Here is a 19,475-nt window from a genome sequence, read left to right on the forward strand (position 1 = left end):
TAGCACTTTATATATTCAAACATAGAATCCATTAACTTCAATTGAGTTGAGAGTAGAGCTAAACAAATAATTTGAAATCTTCTGATGAAAGTGCTATATAAAAGCCAGGTATTCCCATTAATATTAATAATGGATTTTTCAGTTCATTAGCTGAACTGAAAAATATTTGGTTGGTTTCAAATAGAAACTGAATTTTTTTAGTTTTTCTTCAACGAAATAACTGGAAAAATTTCATTCGGACTGAATGGAAACACTAAAACAGTTTTGACATTTTCAAAATGAAATGTTTCAATGTTTTCAAAATTTTTGTCTACAGTTTTATTCCAGGCAAAACTATACAATGAATTTGACCCAAATTCATTGCAGTGCTCCAAAAAGTGCTATTTGCTGGAAACATTGCTCAGATCTAGCTGTGAGCATTCAGCACTTCTTCAAAGAGGTCCCAAGGGTCTGAAGTTAGACCCCCAGAAAATGAGGGAACACATGATTGATTAGTCATAGCCTTTAAAAAGTATTGTTTAAATGACTTGTTTAGTATCACATAGGAACTCTGTGGAGATAGAATCCCATTCTCCAGGGCAGTACTCAACTGCTTTAACCTGCAATCCCTTACCTCATTCACTACACGCTTTGCAACTTCTGCAACAAATGAGGCAGGAGTCCTATGGACAATAGCTTCCTTTACAACACTAGTCTGATTCATCAAAGAATCCTGCCCCACCCTGGACTGGAGCAGCTATTACACAGGGAAAGTTTTTCTGGGTGCTCCCATGAGCCCTGGCCTGCAGTATGTTCAGTTTGTTTGTGGGGAAGATACATGCTCAGTGAGGACAGAGTTTTTGGAGATTTTAGCTGTTAAAACCGAAGTTCTCTCTACTGAGCATGGGTGGACTGCTATTTTTTCAGAGGCTTATAATAGTGGCCAAATTTGGGCAGATTTTCACTGGGACAGCAAAAGGCACATCCCTGAAATCATCCCCCTGCCAAATTTCAAGCCCCTGGTCCAAAGCATGGGCTACTTGAACATTTCAAACAAAAGGTCCCAAGAATTTTTTAACATGGGGAAAAAGCCTTGTTCGTGGAAATAGCCGAACCATTTTGGCTGAAATTTCCCTCCAAAATATTTAGCCTGAGGCAGACACCCGGCATGGAAAATTTCAGCCCAAATCATTGAAGTTACGCAGTTATAAGCCACTGAAAATGGGGTCTTATAAATAGATGTTTCGGGCAACCTTAATAGAAAGCAGTGCTACCAGCACCACCCATAGTACATAAAATATGTATAAACTACTATATATCCTTTTTGCAGCAAACTTTCATAAAAGAATGAGCTTACATTTACCTTCTCTCTCATTTTTCCTTTCCTTTGGTCTTTTTATTTCTTTTGCTCGGTCTCTTTTAATGTGCCCCCTTAACCTAGTAATTCTGTATTCAATATTTTCTAAAATGTAAGTATTTAAGAACATCATTTATAACTTTTCCTCTCGCTTCAAGATTCTATTTGCTTTTCAGAATCTGCCTCTCTTCAGCCTCTTCTCTGTTCCCTTCCAGTATACGCTATCATTTATTACCATATCCTTCTTCCCTCATCTCACACACACAAGACCCCACTATGGCACTGTTCTCTCAAATTTTTCAAAATGTACTACCCTCTTTTTCCTATGATCATTCACTTCCTTTCCAACGTTGTGTGAATGCCAGGGCTATAAATGGCCAAAGTACTATATTCTCTCCATTTTTAGAGGCCTCCTAAGGTTTGTGAAAACCCAAAGATTCTTTTCATAGCCCATACAGGGATGATTCATAGATATTAAAGAGCAACAGAGGGTCCTGTGGCACCTTTAAGACTGTTAGTCTTAAAGGTGCCACAGGACCCTCTGTTGCTTTTTACAGATTCAGACTAACACGGCTACTATCCCTCTGATACTAGACATTAAAGAATAGATCTATGGGCTGTAATTATCCTTTCATGTCTTTTAATGATTTCAGTGGAGCTATGTCAATCTACACAAGCTAAAAATCTGATCCTGCTTTTTACAAGCAGCAAACATTGGGGGTCTATATTCTTTCTTCAATGCACTTTTATCTTCTTACACAGTTACTTTTATAACTTCCAATAATACAAGTATCATGCATCAACTAGAATACACTGCTAGGAGATGACAAAAAGATATTTGCTGGCAGGGACATGACTCCACTCCCTCATCTCTACACATGAATACTGATAGTAAGTAAATCTACCATAGGTATACTTGGTCCTGCCTCAATGCAGAGGACTGGACTTGATCTCTGAAGATCCCTGGCAGCCCTAAATTTCTATAGTTCTACAATAGCAGAGCACACCTTCCTTTTATGATCTTTTGAAAAGACGCAGACTTTTTTAAGGCCAGAAGGGACCATTAGAACCTCAAGTCCAACTGCCTGCATAACACAGATCATAAAATTCCGCCCAATTATCCATGTACTGAACCAAGTAACTTGTGTTTGTCCAAAGCATATCTTCCTGAAAAGCATCCAGTCTTTATATGGAGACATCAAGAGATGGAGAATCTACCCTTCTCTTGGTAGTTTGTTCCAATGCTTAGTGGCTTGAAGGCAAAGCAAACTTGAAAATAAACATTAATTTCTTGGAAATCTGTTCCCACCTCGACAAGTGTGGGAAAGATGGAGATTGTGAATAGATCCCTTAAGAACAATATTTTCAAAACTCCCCCCCCCCTTTTTTTTCCAATTAAAAAAAATAGATACATTTCAACTAGCCCTATCTAGGATATTACAAGTGGGACTGAATGGGACAATAACCACCTCTTGTGAAAGCAAATGCTATTTTAGGACCCCTAATCGCAAGACAGAATTTGGTCTATTTTCCTTTATCAAGCATGTTCAGACACCAGTATGCCCACTGGTAGCTAATATCTGGGACCTTTGCAGGTCAGCTTTCCAGTGGAAGAGAAATCAATGCTGTAAAGATATAATAAACTGCCCTTTCTCCCTCAAGGCACACCAGACCTTAAGCAATCTCAGTACTTCCCAATAAATTATTGATCTAGAAAGCAAGCTTCCTGTGTACCCCTTTATACCTATCAACTGATCTCAACTGGGAATTGAGATCCCTCTCCTCTCACCTCAATTAAAACTACTCATGTACACCTAATAGTAGCCAATGTAAAAGTAGGAGAAGCCAATGAATGGCAGCAAAGCTGTGCTTTCTGTAAACTCTGGGGGTATATCTACACTGCAGTAAAACACCCACAGTTGGCCCTTGTCAGCTGATTTTAGCTCACAGGGTGTGGGTTGCAGGGCTATAAAGTTGCAGTGTAGACATTAGGGCTAAGGCTGGAGCCTGGGCTCTGGGACCCTGCCTCCTTGTGGGCCAGCTATGGGTATTTTATTGCAGTGTAGACATACCCAAAGAGGTTTGGTGGCCTTTTATTCTGTTTTTCATTTAGTTTTGAAATTGTAGCAGAAGCCTGTTCAACTTGAACTGAAATCTTTTCATCATCATAACACACATCATAAAGGGAGTGTAATGGGCTCCCTTGATAAGCTCACATTATAAGGTATAACAGTGTCCCATGATTATTCTGAATCACATCATATTGAAATGGGAACATAACATGAGTTTTCTCAATAATCTTCCATAGCAACATATTTTAACAGGGACTGCATTTTACGTTTGTATTATATTTGTAATGGACTTTGAATCACTGTAAAACAATACATATACAATATTAGAAAATGCAACATCTGCACTTGCACACTGTTAAGTTTCAGCTGAAGTCTGTTTGATTTTTCAAAATGTGAAAAGGCAGAAGGATCACAGTAGCAAACTGTGAGGAAAGTTGAATTTTTAATCAAGTAAGCAATCTTAAATTTGAATAATTTAAAAAGCACATAATTTTGTAGCTGTATGGCTACATAACTAACTTAAAATTTATGTAGAAAACAACATACTTGAATGCTTTGAAAATATGTACATCCACTATTTTTGCAAGGCATACCTGGCACATTATGTTGGTACCTTCATTTGAACAGATTTAATATAGAATACTGCTGATGGGTATATATGTTTGACCTATTTACAGCTGCCCAATCAGTTCATACTTTTTTCTTTTAAAACATCTTGTATCCAGGCTGACTTTAGGCCTGTATAACAAACAGATGCTGTAACAGAGGGCACTCTGGCAGAACACTAATGACAGCAGTGGAATCAGGACAGCTTGATATATGATTTTTGTACAAAAGAAGAATTTAAATTAGGAGTACCAGAGTTAGACACATCACTACACTAACTCTGCCTTAATAGTCTACTATCTTCAGAACTATTCTAACTAAAAAGATACAATGCAGATACCAATATAAAGCAGCTCAATTTTAGGTTTAAAACCTGCATGGCACATGATACTACTTTTTAAGATCCAAGTTTTTAATTTAACAATAGTAAACATGTTCAATTGTTCTTTTGAGATTTTTATTGAAGGAACTGGATGCAAAAGTAAAAGTGTGAGATTTATTTACAATAAAGAGTGAACAAATACCTAATCATAAATTTATCAGTAGCAATCATGAATAATATTTAATGCTCAAGCACATATTCATGCATACCTAGCTAATATGCAGAAGCAAAAAAGTCACCTAGATCCTTTTAAATTTTGATAAAACACTAATACTCTGATCAGTTTAACATGTTCTCTAATTTTTACTGATAGAAGCTACTGAATGCATCAAAGTGAAAATACAGAAGAAAAATCAGCCTAAAGTAAGCCCTCAATTTAATGAGCACTCTATATTCAGCAGAAATCATACATGGGCTCTCAAGTGAGAAAACACTTCGAGTGACTGGGGGGGTAAGGACATAAGTTGATGAAAGGATGGAAAATGGAAGATTTTCTGAAGTTCCACTCAAGCATCCTATCTGCTAATTAAAGCTCAGGAGAAGCCTATGATGCACGTTTGTTTTGCAGGAAATGCACTTAAAGTCCTGGAGAAAACCAGATTTGTACTTCTCTAGTCATACAACAACATACACAACCTTTTGCCATGTATATCATGCATAATGTCATACTTGAAACCCCTCTTCCATTTACAGAGAACATAGCCTAACACATAGCTTTGACCTAATCATCTTGAGAGGCAGTATGGCAAAATGGATGAGATGGATTTTCTTTACAACTCTGTCAGAAATTATCTTGTCCAACCTCATAGATGCTCAGTTATTTCATCTCTAAAACGTGGGAAGGATACCTAAAGCTTTATTCAATAAGGGTGGGAAGTGCATAGAGTTATTCCAAACAGTCAAAAAAAGAGGAAAGAACAGAACTCATGGTGTCCTTGACTTCGCACAGTGCCCTCTCTTCTTTGATAAAGAGTATTTTTGAAAGGGTACTCTCTCATGCACACTAAAAAACAGCAGCTTTGTTTAGCATTTAGTAGAAATTGTGAAGTTTTTTTTTAAGAGAAGGTCTAAAAGACTTTGAAAAGGGGGAAGTGAATGGCATGTCTACATCTGTGTGAATTTTGAAGTTGGGAATGCTATAATTTTTGTGCAAAAGGGGTAATGATTTTGAGAGACATCCCAGGCAAAATTTCTGAAAAGTGAATTTTACCATTTATTTATTTTTCCAGGATCACTTATCAGTGATCATGATACCCTTACAAAAATTCACAGACGCCTCCTCAAGGAGTGCTTTCCATTTTTAGTTTAAAGCAAGCCACTGTTGCAGCTCCAGAGAAGTTTTTCAGGTCTTATCAAATGGCAAAAACCTGGCTCGACCCCACCTATGGTGCTATAACTATCAGTGTCTCCATAATATCTACACTCTATACAACTATCTCAACTGTTTAGGGCCAAGATGAAAATATGTGCGTGTGTGTGAAGGAGAAAGGGGGAGAAAGAAAGTGGATTTCATAGCTGCTATGTATGAGAGGCTTGTGCACTATGACCCTCCTGAATGAAAGCCATGTATTGTAGCACCTGGAGGACCTCAAAACAGGGAGCAATATTACATACTACAGGTGACATCCTGGATCCACTGAAATCAGCAGCAAAACTCCTACTTAATTCACTGGGGCCAGGACTTTGTTAAAAAAACCCAGGCATGAGTTAGGTACAGTTTTGTATGTGATCTTTTCTCCTTTTTAATGCTCATTGTCTCAAAATATCTACATTGTTTTAACACAGGTATTTTGTATTTAATCCCAATTTAGTGTAAAATTTGTGTTATACCGAATGAAGGTAAAGAGGCATGTACAAATAAAATAAATATTGTCCTTGTATATGTTTGAAAAAAAGATGAATAGTGAAGATTTTCAAAAGCACTTAAGTGACATAGTAGCCTAACTCCGATTTACAAAGGGACTTAAGCATTTAGGAGCCTAAGTATAATTGAAATCAATGCAACTTAGGCTCCTATCTGCCTGTGTCACTTTTGAAAATGGGACTTAGGCTCCTAAGTCTCTTAATCACTGTTTAAAATTATAGCTCTAGTCAATAATCTTCGGTTCCCTGCTTCTGGATCTCAAACTGCTCCTTCAGTCTTAAGTGTCATCAGGGTCCATAGGCATATTTTTCAGTCTGTATTTCGCTACATTCTTGTGAATAGTTCTTTCAAATATGGACCCAACCGCTGTTACGAAAGCACCTGTGAGCTACATATTTATAACATACTCTTTATGGAGCCACAATTCCTCTTGTAGATCACTTGCAAGGTACCGCTAGTGGAGAATACAGCTGCTTGCTTAAACAATGGTGCTAGATGTAGAGAGCACATACACCCATTCTCCAATGTCTTCCTAGGCTTCTTGATACATGTCAAGGTATTGCTTTTGACCTAAAAATTCCTGACTACATACTTAAGTTTTCCTATATAACAGACTTGGAGCTGCTCTGTAATAATTCATGAATACTATATGTTGACTGGGTTATTGGGGATGTTTATAGTATGAATATATGTTGGTTCTGTAGTAAGAGCATTGTCCAGAAAAACAAGCAAGAAGGAAAACAATGACTCAAGGTAAACTACCCTCAGTAAACACTTACAGATTGTTAAGAGACAGTGCTGGACAGGAAAAGAGCCAGGAACACAAGAAAAATTAAAAGGACTACAGCAGTTGAGAGAGAAAGAGAGACAGAGACAGCGCGCACATAGTTTGTTTGGTTTTTAGGAGGGTAGCTGAAGGGGGGGTGGGGACAGGGGATGTTCTGGGAAACCAGACTGACACACAGACACTCACTGGGTATTTGAAGAAGCTAGACCTGCCTACGTTATCATCAGGCAATTGTGACCCTCAAATAAGAGGCACACATAGGTAAGACACTTTGTGGTTTGAAAATCCTTTTTCTCTTATGCTTCATTCCTTCTTACCATTAACATAAACAATACTTTGATATTTAGGATGCTGTCTGGTCACTAGACACAGCCATTGGTCACAGACTCCCAAAGGAATGAATGCATGTACCAAAACCAGTCGGACCTGCAGGGGTAAGCTCAGCTGATAGACAGCACATTGAAACCCAGAGCCAGGTCTGAGAGAGAGAAAAATGGAAACCCATCCCAGGAGAGGTAAAGGCACATGGCCTGACATTTTTTGGGGGGTCAGGGGGAAGGGAAAGAGAGAAAGGAAGAGGGGAGGAGGGGGAGCGAAGAGAATGGGGGGGCACTCAATGAAACAAGAAAGGGGACAGAAGTGCAGCTAGCCTTGTAATCATGACAGCAATGACAGCAGTTTCTAAACACTGTTCATAGGGATCAGTCCAGGCTACTTAAAAGACCAGTTGTCTTGAACTCTAAAGTTGAGACTGTTGAGATCAGCTGGGTGCTTTTGTACATGCACTTCACCCAGACTGACCATGATGAAGTTGTTCACGCTACTGAATCTATTCTATTTTTTTCCAGACTCTACCCTGAGCAAGCCATGGGAAGAATGTGTTAGTCTGGAGTGGAGTCCATCTGAGGTAGACATTGTTCAATAAGTCCTGAAATTGTTTTTTTTTTTTTTAAATTATGTGGAGTGCTAAATGGACACATTTTAGAAATCCAAAAATAAATACACATCTTTATATACATACACTACTTATAGACGTATATATACATACACACACTTAAATGAATGGAAGGATTAGTGTTTCCCATTTTTATTATATATAAAACGTTAGCTAGGAAATATACTTCCAAGAAAATACTTGTATACCTGGTTTCTTCAGGAAATACATATGCGGCACTGCCATTAATCTGACAGGAGTCACTGTCTTTTTTATCTTGATTTGAAGACGTCACATGGGCAACTCGATTCTGCTGAATCTCCCATTGGCGAGCAATGTTGCCAATTGTCAATCGTTTCTTTTCCTGAAACATGATATAGAAGCCACATGAAATTCTCCGAATGCATTGCTAGTATGTTGGTTTGCACCAGAAGAATACATTCCATAGTCAAACACTAATTGATAGATGGGAGGGGGTACCTTACTCCTCCTCTGCTCCTGGTACTTGCATGCTGGATGGGCCATGATCTCGCCCAAAATTATCTTTTTTGAAACTGAAGCCTCATCACTGAAAGAATAACACAGCCACTAACTAATCCTCAAACACTGGAGGGAGGCGGGAGAACTCTTGCTCTGCCTTAGCAAAGAAGAGTAAGCTGTCTCTCCCAAGATCCCCCTTCCCTTTAACTCATGGGCAACAGCAATTTACATATTGACTTTTTTCTGTAGATGTAGAAAATTTGACAAGGGATTAAGTTCAAAAGCTGTCCCCTTTTTTCCTTTTGTCACCAAAGGATTACTCCAAGAACAGCATTCAAATGACATACAATTCCAGACAATTAATCAATGAAAGAATCAATTATATGTTATATTAAATGTTTTATGTTGTTGTATGTTCACACAACTCAAGACAACTGCCCGTGTATCGGCCTTTTAATACACCCAGCTCTCTGTGTGGAACTCATTGACTGTGAGATTTAAGTGTAAGGCAGGGGAGGGCAAACTACGGCCCGCAGGCCGGATCCGGACCATCAGGGCTTTCAATCCAGCCGGTGGGATTGCGAGCCCCGTGGTGCAGCGGGGCTAACACAGGCTCCCTGCCTGCCCTGGTCCCGTGCCGCTCCCGGAAGCAGCCGGCACCATGTTGAGGGCTCCGTGCGCTACCCTTGCCTGCAGGCACCGCCTCCCACTGCTCCCATTGCCTGGGAACAAGGAACTACGGTGAATGGGAGCTTTCGGCGTGTTACCTACAGGCAAAGGCAGTGTGCGGCAGAGCCGCCTGCCCCACGGCACTCCCAGGAGCCTCTGCCGGACATGCTGGCCACTTCTGGGAGTGGCGGGGGGGGCCAGAGTAGGCAGGGAGCTTGCCTTAGCCCCACTGCGTGCTGCTGCCACCCCGGAGCTGCTTGAGGTAAGCGGCGCTGGGCCGGAGCTTGCACCCTGTACCCCAACCCCCTTCCCTGAGCCCCCTAACACCCGGCCCTGAGCCCCCACTGTACCCCAACCCCCTTCCCTGACCCCCCCGCCACACCCAACCCCCTTCCCCAGCCCTACGTTCATGGCGCTGCATACAATTTCTCCCCCAGATGTGGCCCTCGAGCCAAAAAGTTTGCCCACTCCGGTGTAAGGTGACTGTTGATTTTACTAGCTCATGGACCTGCTTCTGAACTGTTCTCAGATTGAAACTTTAAACAATATAAATGTTTTCAAAAGGTAAATTAATTGCTTGTTTCAGTTTGGTTGATTTTGCTGAACCAGATCTAACTGGCATGGCTTAGCCATCCCACTGTTACAGTGCTGCTTAATGAAATGTGAATAGATATCAATCTCTGCTATATAAAAGGAAAAACCTGCAAAGAACTAAGTACAAAACACCATCTCTTTCTATAGAACATCAAGGTTATAACACATTGACAAAAGCCAGGAATGTCAAACATTAGTTGATAATATTTCAATCTAAGTCATGCTGCCATAGTAGGGTTGCCAACAATTTAATCACACAAACCCAAACACCCTTGCCCCGCCTCTTCCCTGAGGCCCCGCCCCTGCTCACTCCATCCCCCCTCCCTCCATCACATGCTCTCCCCCACCCTCACTCACTTTCACCAGACTGGGGCAGGGAGTTGGGGTGCAGGAGGGGGTATGAGGTGCGGGCTCTGGGAGGGAGTTTGCGTGTGGGACGGGGTGCGGGCTCTGGGCTGGAGTTTGGGTTTGGGGTGTGGGCTCTGGGCTGGGAGGGAGTGAGGGGTACTGGCTCTGACTGGGCGGTGCTTATCTTTGGCGGCTCCCAAAAGCAACCGGCACATCCCTCTGGCAGCGGCTCCCTAGGTGGGGAGGGCCAGGGGGTCTCTGCGTGCTGCGCCTGCCCGCAGGCACCACCCCCACAGGTCCCATTGGCCGCAGGTCCAGGCCAATGGGAGCTGCGGAGTTGGTGTTCGGGGCGGGGGCAGCACACGGAGACCCACTACTCCCCCCTCCAGGGCCACAGGGACGTGCCAGCTGCTTCCGGGAGCGGCACGGAGCCAGGGCAGGCAGGGAGCCTGCCTTAGCCCCGCTGTGCCACCAGACTTTTAGCGCCTAAAATCTCCCAGTTTGGCTTCAGTAGCCTCCGGGAGATAAGCCTGACTCCGGGAGACTCCCAGCAAAATTGGGAGAGTTGGCCATAGAAATGGACCCTTTGAATTAAATGCATAGAAAAAGATTCTAAGGCATGTATACTCTTGCCCTGCAGTTTGGACTACTGGGGTTTGAACAGTAGTGCACACCAAAGTGCTGCAATGTAACACTCCCCCGTGGATGCCACAGGCACAAACTAAAAGGTCCCTGTTCACCGTCTTATTGTAATCCTGTTTGAAGAGGATTACATTAATGCAAATTAGTTCATTCCAGCAGTGTCCACACAGAGCAGTTACAGAGCGGCACTTTGGTGCACATTTACACCCCTCTATTCTGAACTGTGGGGCAGTGTAAAGAAGCCCTTAATTTAAAATTTGCACACTCTGGTTGGCATTTGTCAGAATATCAGTGTTATTTAAAGAAAATCTGTAGGGAACTACACAGCCGTCTTTTTAAGGTCTGGGGAAAGTACAGCAAAATGCAAGGTGGAACAGATTGTTTAGCATAAGTAGTTAGCACATATTGTAAGGAACTGTTCAAGCTAGAGTGACCTGCTAACACCTCTACAACTTTTTATGGTTGGCTAGCTATTCTTTGTCCACATTTTATTCAACTGCTAAATCAAAACCTGATGAACTTTACATGTCTTTCAATTCCAGTTTTTACTTTGAAAAGTAACAATGTTTCTACTAATCAGAAAGTTGTTTTTAACCTCCCTTCTTATAAAATAAAGCAGCTGGTCAACATGACTAACAAGGAAAAGCTCTCAATAAAAATATTGAATTCAATGAAGCCATTAAATGTTTAATAATTTATCTAAAACACTGTTGCCACTGTTTTATTCTTATTTCAATGTTTACTACACTGCAATATATTACTGCATGCTTTCACCTCTTGTTTATGAAATTCTTCATCTTGAAATATTGTTAAATTTTTCACAAACTCTCTGTGGGGCTACACTTTGAAATGATTTGGACCACGGTGTAGTATATGGTTGCCCATTTTAGATACGGTTTTATGCAAACAACACATGGTGCTCCAAAACATGCAGAGGCACCTGCATGAACTTTTTATTTTGCACCACAGAATCACTTGACAACCAGCTATCTACCTACCCACTGTTATATCCTACTGTGCATCTAACAGCCACGAGTCATCACTTTAGCTGCATGTTTCTACTAAAATACTTAACCCAGAGGGGGGCAAACTACAGTCCTTGGGCCACGTCTGGCCCACGGGACCCTTCCTCTGGCCCCCGAGCTCCTGCCAGGGAGCGGGATCAGGACAGACTTGCAGAGGAGCCAGCCCAACTCCCTGGCAGCATGGTGAGCAGGGAAGAGGCTAGCCCCTGGCCCCTCCCCTTCGGCTCCCCTCCCTCTCTGCCTCCCTCGCAGTCACAGTTCCCCCAGCACCTGGGCAGTGTGGCTGCAGCTCTGTTCGGGCAACATGGCTATAGTGCTTTAGGGTTGCACAGTCAGGGGGCAGGGATAGTTCTGGAGAGGTTGCAGGGGGGCGGTCATGGGGCCTTAGCCTTGCTGCCAGGGACAGGGACAGAGCAAGCCAGGGCCCACCCCTAACTTAAACCCTAACCCTAGCAACATTTGGCTTCAGATTTAACAGCTCATTTAGATTTAGGTGAAAGGGAGCAGTTTGCAGCTCCTTTAGAACTATGTTTTAGGCTACTGGTTTGCAGACTCAGGAAGAAAACAGTATATTGATTTACATTTGGAAAGTTATCTTTACAACCAAAAAGGTTAGAAGCTTTAATTATTTTTTAAACTAAAGCTTACACTTTGTAGTAAGGAACAGATTCTGTGACCTGTTCTTTAAAATGGAGCTATTAAATGTTTTGACATCTATGTCAAGCACTTTGACATCCACAGAAGAAAAAGCCCTATGAAGTCACTGGTGCTGGAACAATTTTTATAGTGTGGGTGCCAAGAGCCATTAACCAAAAACTGTAAACCCTGTTGTCATAACTATAAAGGGAAGGGTAACAGCTGTCCTGTGTACAGTACTATAAAATCCCTCCTGGCCAGAGACTCCAAAATCCTTTTCCCTGTAAAGGGTTAAGAAGCTCAGGTAACCTGGCTGGCATCTGACCTAAAGGACCAATAAGGGGACAAGATACTTTCAAATCTTGGGGGGGGGGGGGGGGGGGGAAGGCTTTTGTTTGTGTTCTTTGTTTGGGAGTGTGTTCGTTCTCGGGACTGAGAGGGACCAGACATCAATCCAGGTTCTCCACATCTTTCTAAACAAGTCTCTCCTATTTCAAACTTGTAAGTAAATAGCCAGGCAAGGCGTGTTAGTTTTCCTTTGTTTTCTCAACTTGTAAATGTACCTTTTACTAGAGTGTTTATCTTTGTTTGCTGTACTTTGAACCTAAGACTAGAGGGGAGTCCTCTGAGCTCTTTAAGTTTGATTACCCTGTAAGGTTAATTTCCATACTGATTTTACAGAGATGATTTTTACCTTTTTCTTTAATTAAAAGCTTTCTTTTTAAGAACCTGATTGATTTTTCCTTGTTTAAGATCCAAGGGGTTTGGATCTTGATTCACCAGGAGTTGGTGGGAGGAAGGAGGGGAATGGTTAATTTCTCCTTGTTTAAGATCCAAGGGGGTTGGATCTTGATTCACCAGGAGTTGGTGGGAGGAAGGAGGGGAATGGTTAATTTCTCCTTGTTTAAGATCCAAGGGGGTTGGATCTTGATTCCCCAGGAGTTGGTGGGAGGAAGGAGGGGAATGGTTAATTTCTCCTTGTTTTAGATCCAAGGGGGTTGGATCTGTATTCACCAGGAGTTGGTGGGAGGAAGGAGGGGGGATGATTAATTTCTCCTTGTTTTAAGATCCAAGGGGTTTGGATCTGTATTCACCAGGAGTTGGTGGGAGGAAGGAGGGGGGATGATTAATTTCTCCTTGTTTTAAGATCCAAGGGGTTTGGATCTGTATTCACCAGGGAATTGGTGAAGGTCTCTCAAGGCTACCCAGGGAAGGAAATTAGCCTTGGGATGGTGGCAGCGGAACCAGAGCTAAGCTGGTAGTTAAGCTTAGAAGTTTTCATGCAGGCCCCTACATTTGTACCCTAAAGTTCAAAGTGGGGATACAGCCTTGACACCTGTATATAATGGAAACTACTTCAAGCGAGGGGGTGCTGCACCACCCCTTGGACCCTTAGTTCCAGCACCTATGTATGAAGTGAAAAGTAGTATCCCTTTTGCAAATAGGAAAAATCAGAGACAATGTTTGAATGATTGGCCTGTGTAGCACTGCAGAATACTAGGTTAGACCTTAGCCTGTGAACCAAAAGACCTTGGATCAATGCTTGCTGGATGTGTGACCCTGGCCAAGTCCCTTAAGCTCTGTTTCCATTTGGAAAATTAATCTTTTGGGCAAGGACTGCCTATCACTATGTGTTTGCATAATGGCTACCCAGGGGGGATATGTGGGCACTACTGTAATGCAAATAAATAATAATTTAGATACAGAAGTGAGGAGAAGAACTTAATGACTGTACAGTTATTTGCTTATATACTGCTTTCTCTTTTCAAACAATATTTGGCATTTCCTGACTTGGGTGCTTATCTACGTAGCCTAAACATTTTCTTTAAAGAATTTTTTGTATAGAATTGTTTTTAACTTACCCATTCATTGTTACACAATAAAGGGGTTAAAGCCAAAACTTTGAAAAGTACATCACCCTCAGCCTGTAGTTACTGAACTCAACTGTGAAAGGTTCATTTTCCCCCTTTCTAAAGCAGGGGTTAGTCAACTACATTTTAAAGCCTTATGAGAATATGAGATTCAAGATGCCTAACAGGAAAGGTCTTCACAATCAGATTTAAAGTCTATAGGAACTACAGCAGATTATTCAGAGAGGTAGAATTTAAAATGTTTCTACTGGTTTTCAAGTCTTTGCTACTTTGAGACATATATACTATACATGCACTGGGGAACACCAGTTGAGCCAATAACATCTTTGAAACCAGTACAAACTTTTTAAATGCAACCACTACATATGACAAAAAGACTGAGAAATAATATAAAATCATATGAGTAAAACATAAATTGCAAGGTTCAATTCAAAGGTTTACACTACTCTTCCAAAGGGTTTCAGATTAAAACCAACAGAATTACATCTCTTTGGAAATTAAAGAGATTTGAAAGGTAGGAATTATTTTTTCACTGGAAAACAGAATTACAAATGAGAGACAAACCCTTATCAGTCAGTGTGAACATCTAATTTAGTTCAAGTTTATCAGACTAAACCATTATTTTGACAGCCTTCTGTATATATTACATCTCGTGAAAAGAAACCAATGCTGTTTTCTATGGCTAATTGTTTTGTCCATGCTTTAGCTAATCACTAACATTTTATATAGCCAACTTAGAGACAAGCCCAGGAGTTTACTGAATAACTGCTATTCAGAAAAGGAAACAAATGAGTTTCACTTGAAGATTTCCATTAAAATGAAAGGAATATTGAGAAATATGACAGATATTTTATTTTGTAACCACACCGTGAACATTATCATACAGTATATTGATCCATAAGACTGGAGCTACATAAGAATACACTACATAAAATGTGTTATAATTAACCAAAAATGACATTGGGCCAGATTCACCTTGGGTTTCTGCCAACATAAACTCTGCCACACAAGTCCTTGGTGGTGGAAAGACAATCAGGGGTTGATGTCACAGAGGTGTAAACCACCTCAGCATCCATTACAGTGGGGAATCATTGAATGCCAGTGCCACCCAAAAGCGGACAAGATGAAGCTGGCATGAAAATGGAGGTTACCTGTCTGTAACTGAAAGTTCTTTTGAGATGTGTAGCCCTTATCTGTATTCCACATGTGGTATGCATGCACTATATGCCTGAGTCCAGCAATTCTAACAAGCAGTGTCCGTTGGCCCACACCTGCGCAGTACATCTCCTCATGCTCCCAACCGGGAGTATAAGAGGCAATGTGTACTGATGCCTCTGAAGTTCCATTCCTTACCATAAGTCCAACAGGACCTGAGGTAGAGGGGATGGAGGGCAGACAGTGGAATATAGATAGGAACCACACTTCTCAAATAACTCCTAGTTACAGGCAAGTAACCGCCATTTCTTCACTGAGTACTAGTCCCTACATGTATTCCACATGTGGGTAATTGACAAGCAGTGCTCAGACTAGAGGTTGTGAGGAAGCCAGCAGCAAAGATGCTCACAACACTGCAGTTCCCACTGCTGCAACAGCAGCACAGGCCTGAACTAGCATGTATCATCTAGCGAACATGCAGACGGAGCTACAGCTGGCTGCTCTGCATATGTCTAATATTGGAACATCCTGCAGGGATGCTATACAGGCAACTTGTACCCTCATGGAGTATGCCCTGACTCCAGCAGGAGGAGGCATGTGAGCTAACCTGTAGAACACAATGATGCACCCAGAAACCCACTATAGATTCTCGGGGAAGATATCATTTGACCTTGCAATCTTTCTGGTACGGTGAGAAAAAGTCTTTGTGATATTCTGATAGGTTTGGTCTGTTGTAGGAGCAGCAGTGATCTGTATGCTATGTATACCCTGTATGCTCAAAAGGTCTGTTACGCTTCCCCCGCCCCCTTTTGTCTCCTCTCCCTCTCTGAATACATGTGAAGTGTCTTTCTCCCTCCTCCTCCATCCTGGAATGCTTGTAGGATGAATGGGCTGCTTGAACAGCTGGAAGATCAGAAGAGCTCCCAGGTAGACAAGATGTCTGGCACTCTGATTAGGCGGCGATCATACGCCCAATGCACAGACACTGCCCAAGGTGGAGTGTGACCAACCAGACGTGGCCAAGTCATCTCTAGTCGCAGGCCATGAGGAGCAGGTCCTTAAAAGGGGAAGGGGCCATGTGCTCGGGAGTACACTCCCAAGATTGTACCTCCCGTGAAGGCCCTTCACCCAGACCGCCTGGCCAGTGGTTCACAGCACTGCATTCCATCGTGACTTGGGAAGACTTACCTTCATCGCACCATCCATTTCTGCGCTGTGGGACACTTACCTTGAAGGATCCTGACATCTCCAGTGCCGTACCTGTCCTGGGAGCGTGAGTATGTGAGTGTGAGTGTGACACACACACCCCTTTTTTGAGCTTAGCTATCAGTATAATAAACGTGCTGCTTTCTGCCAAACTCGGGTGGGTCATTAGTCCTCCCTAAGCTTACTAGCCGACCCAATTTCAGGTAACATGGTCCTCTGCGGGTAGAATGCCAGGGTACATCTGACATTGAGAGAATGAAGTCTTTTCACTTTGACAGAAGAGTCGGGTTTCAGAAAAAGAACAGGAAAGTGGATATTTTGGTTGACATGGAATTCAGAAATAACCTTAGGGAGGAACTCAGGATGGAGCTGAAGGGATTCAAGGAGGGTCTGCCATGAGTGCTCCCAACTCGCTCACCCTCCTGGCCAAAGTGATAGCAACTAGAAATGCAACTTTCATGAACAGGTGGGACATGGAGCATGTAGCCAAGGTTTAAATGGTGGCCTGGTGAGTGTTGACATGATGAGACTGAGGTCTCACTCAGGAGTAGGTTTGACCACTGTTGGAAAGGTCCTGACTAGGCCCATCATAAATATTACTGTAGTTGAGGAAATCTGTGGACACAGGAATTCTGACTCAGGCCACATGGCAGTAAAAAGGAACCGAGGCCACAAAGCAGTAAGAAGGAACTGGAGACGGGTCAGCCTGCAATGCCTCTTATACCTTCGGTCAGGAGCATGAGGAGATCTGCACGTGTGCAGACCAATGGACACTGCTTATCAGAATTTCTGGACTTGTGTGCATGATTCACATGCACATCCACATGTGAAATACCCACATGGACCAGCACATGAAGAGAAGGATAATGATTCAGCACCTCACAGCATTCCTGATAAGTCTCCTGTGTGAGTTAAAGCTCACCCAGACACACATCCCCTTCCTAGATTAAAAGTCAGAGAAGGAAATGGCAATGTCATTCACTCAAATTGGGAGAGGGAATCGTTCCTGGGTAAAAGGCGCATCACTGATACAGGAAAATGAAATGTATGCCTGTATGCAACAGGATCTAGTGATGTTAGCCCAATATCCTCACTATAATTTGGAAAAATATATTTTCATATGGAAAATAAAAAGCCTTTATCAGAATTCCTCTGTAGTATGTAAAGAATTAGTGTACTTTTCCTTTTTCCTAGTTATTTATACTTAAGTACATAACCAGCACTAACATTCAAAATGCCTGTTTTTATTTAATTGCCTCCACCATCCCCTTATCATAACTAGTCCAACGGGAAGTAATTTTGCCATTATCATATTTACTAATTTAGAAGGCTTTTTATGGAACACATGTGTTAAATACCGAATCTGGTAGAGACCCTTTTTCTGGAACTGTAAGGCCTCATGAAGAAACATACATAATACTTGATAATACTGTCTGACAAGAAAAATATTGGAACATTTCCACGAAACTCTTTCAGAGACCTCATAGTACCTCATGGTTTCCAAAAATATTTACTTTGTTTACAATTTTTCACAAAATGTTTTTAAAACTAAGGAACTTGGAACTCTAATCTGCCAAGAGAGTTATTAAATACTGAGTCAAAAAAGCAGTTGAAGTAAGCCACAAAGAGGCTATGTAATTTATTTCTCATTTAAAATTGGAAATAAACAAAGATACAAGTTCATCAGATGCAATTTTAAATTAAATCTGTATATACAATAACAACGTACACAGAAAGCAGACAAAGAATAAAAAGTGAGTCAAAGGGAAATTACGTGCAAGAATGCAACGTGGCCTGCCTATTCATGCAAAGTACCAGAATGTCCTCCAAAGACAACAATACAAGCACCAGTGGAAGCCTGGATAACAAATACTGAAAAGAATAATTTCATCAGGATAGTACCAAATGCAATTATGATGGCAACCAGCATTGCAAATGGCGATATTTTATTCTATTTGAAAAACTAAAGTAGCAATCGGCACTATACCTTTACTCATTCTATATACTGACAGGTTCCACACCCTCTTTTTGATTTATGTCCTGCCCTCTAGTTTCATTTGTGGATATGTACGATTTTGGCATGGCAGCCATTTGGAATTCATTTTATTTTATTTTCTATGGGGAGTATTGTGCTTGTGTGTTTTATTTTCACATTTAGAGCCAGTTTAAAAGTTTTAAGGCTTTTTAATTTTAATCCTGTGATTAAAAATTCTCTCTCTGCAAAAGTTAAGTTTTCAAAAAAAGCAGGAGGGCTATTGGGAAACATGCTGCTTCAAATATGCCACATGCTCATCTCTCTCCTTACCACAGTTACTCAATCCTTCATGTTGACACATGACTTTTGTCTTTTTAAACTAATTTTTTTTAGGAAACCACATACGTAAATATGGGCTATCTATAGTGACATTTTCCTCTGTGCTTTAAATATTTAGAAAGTCTTAAATTATTCTTTCAATGACAATAGTAGTTTTAGCAAAAAGGAGGAGATGTTTCTTCAGATAAAGTGAAAAGGGCCAATCTTTGAATAGCTTCTCTTTTTAAACTTTCATTTTTATTGTAAAACTGCTCTGTAAATGAACATTTAATATATTAAGTTCTTATTTTTATCTTTGTTTTTTTAATCAATTAAAAATGCCAAGCTGGATAAATTTTATTTTTAAATTTTACTTTTATTGTAAATGTGTTTTGCATATTGACATGTCCTTATTTTTATATCTTTGCCTATTAAGCATTTCGAAAGTTATGACTTGTGTCTTTTAAAATAACACACATTTGTAAAGGGAGATATGATATTCCTCAGGAACTTATTTTTTCACAAATTACAAACTATTTTATAGGGTTATTTCTTACTATGTCCTTTGTTTAAAG

The 19,475-nt window shown here is 41.1% G+C and overlaps 1 protein-coding gene across 1 annotated transcript in view; it reads right to left on the reverse strand.

Moving 5' to 3' along the window:
* LRRC49 (leucine rich repeat containing 49) overlaps positions 1–19,475 on the reverse strand; it is a 123,867-nt gene that overhangs the window by 20,208 nt on the left and 84,184 nt on the right. Inside the window, exon 12 of the mRNA XM_054043082.1 lies at positions 8,191–8,345. Within this exon, the coding sequence (XP_053899057.1) occupies positions 8,191–8,345 (155 nt within the window). The remainder of the gene's footprint in view (positions 1–8,190; positions 8,346–19,475) is intronic.

This window comes from Malaclemys terrapin, chromosome 10 (genome assembly GCF_027887155.1).
Source record: "Malaclemys terrapin pileata isolate rMalTer1 chromosome 10, rMalTer1.hap1, whole genome shotgun sequence".
Taxonomy (NCBI): Eukaryota; Metazoa; Chordata; order Testudines; family Emydidae; genus Malaclemys; species Malaclemys terrapin.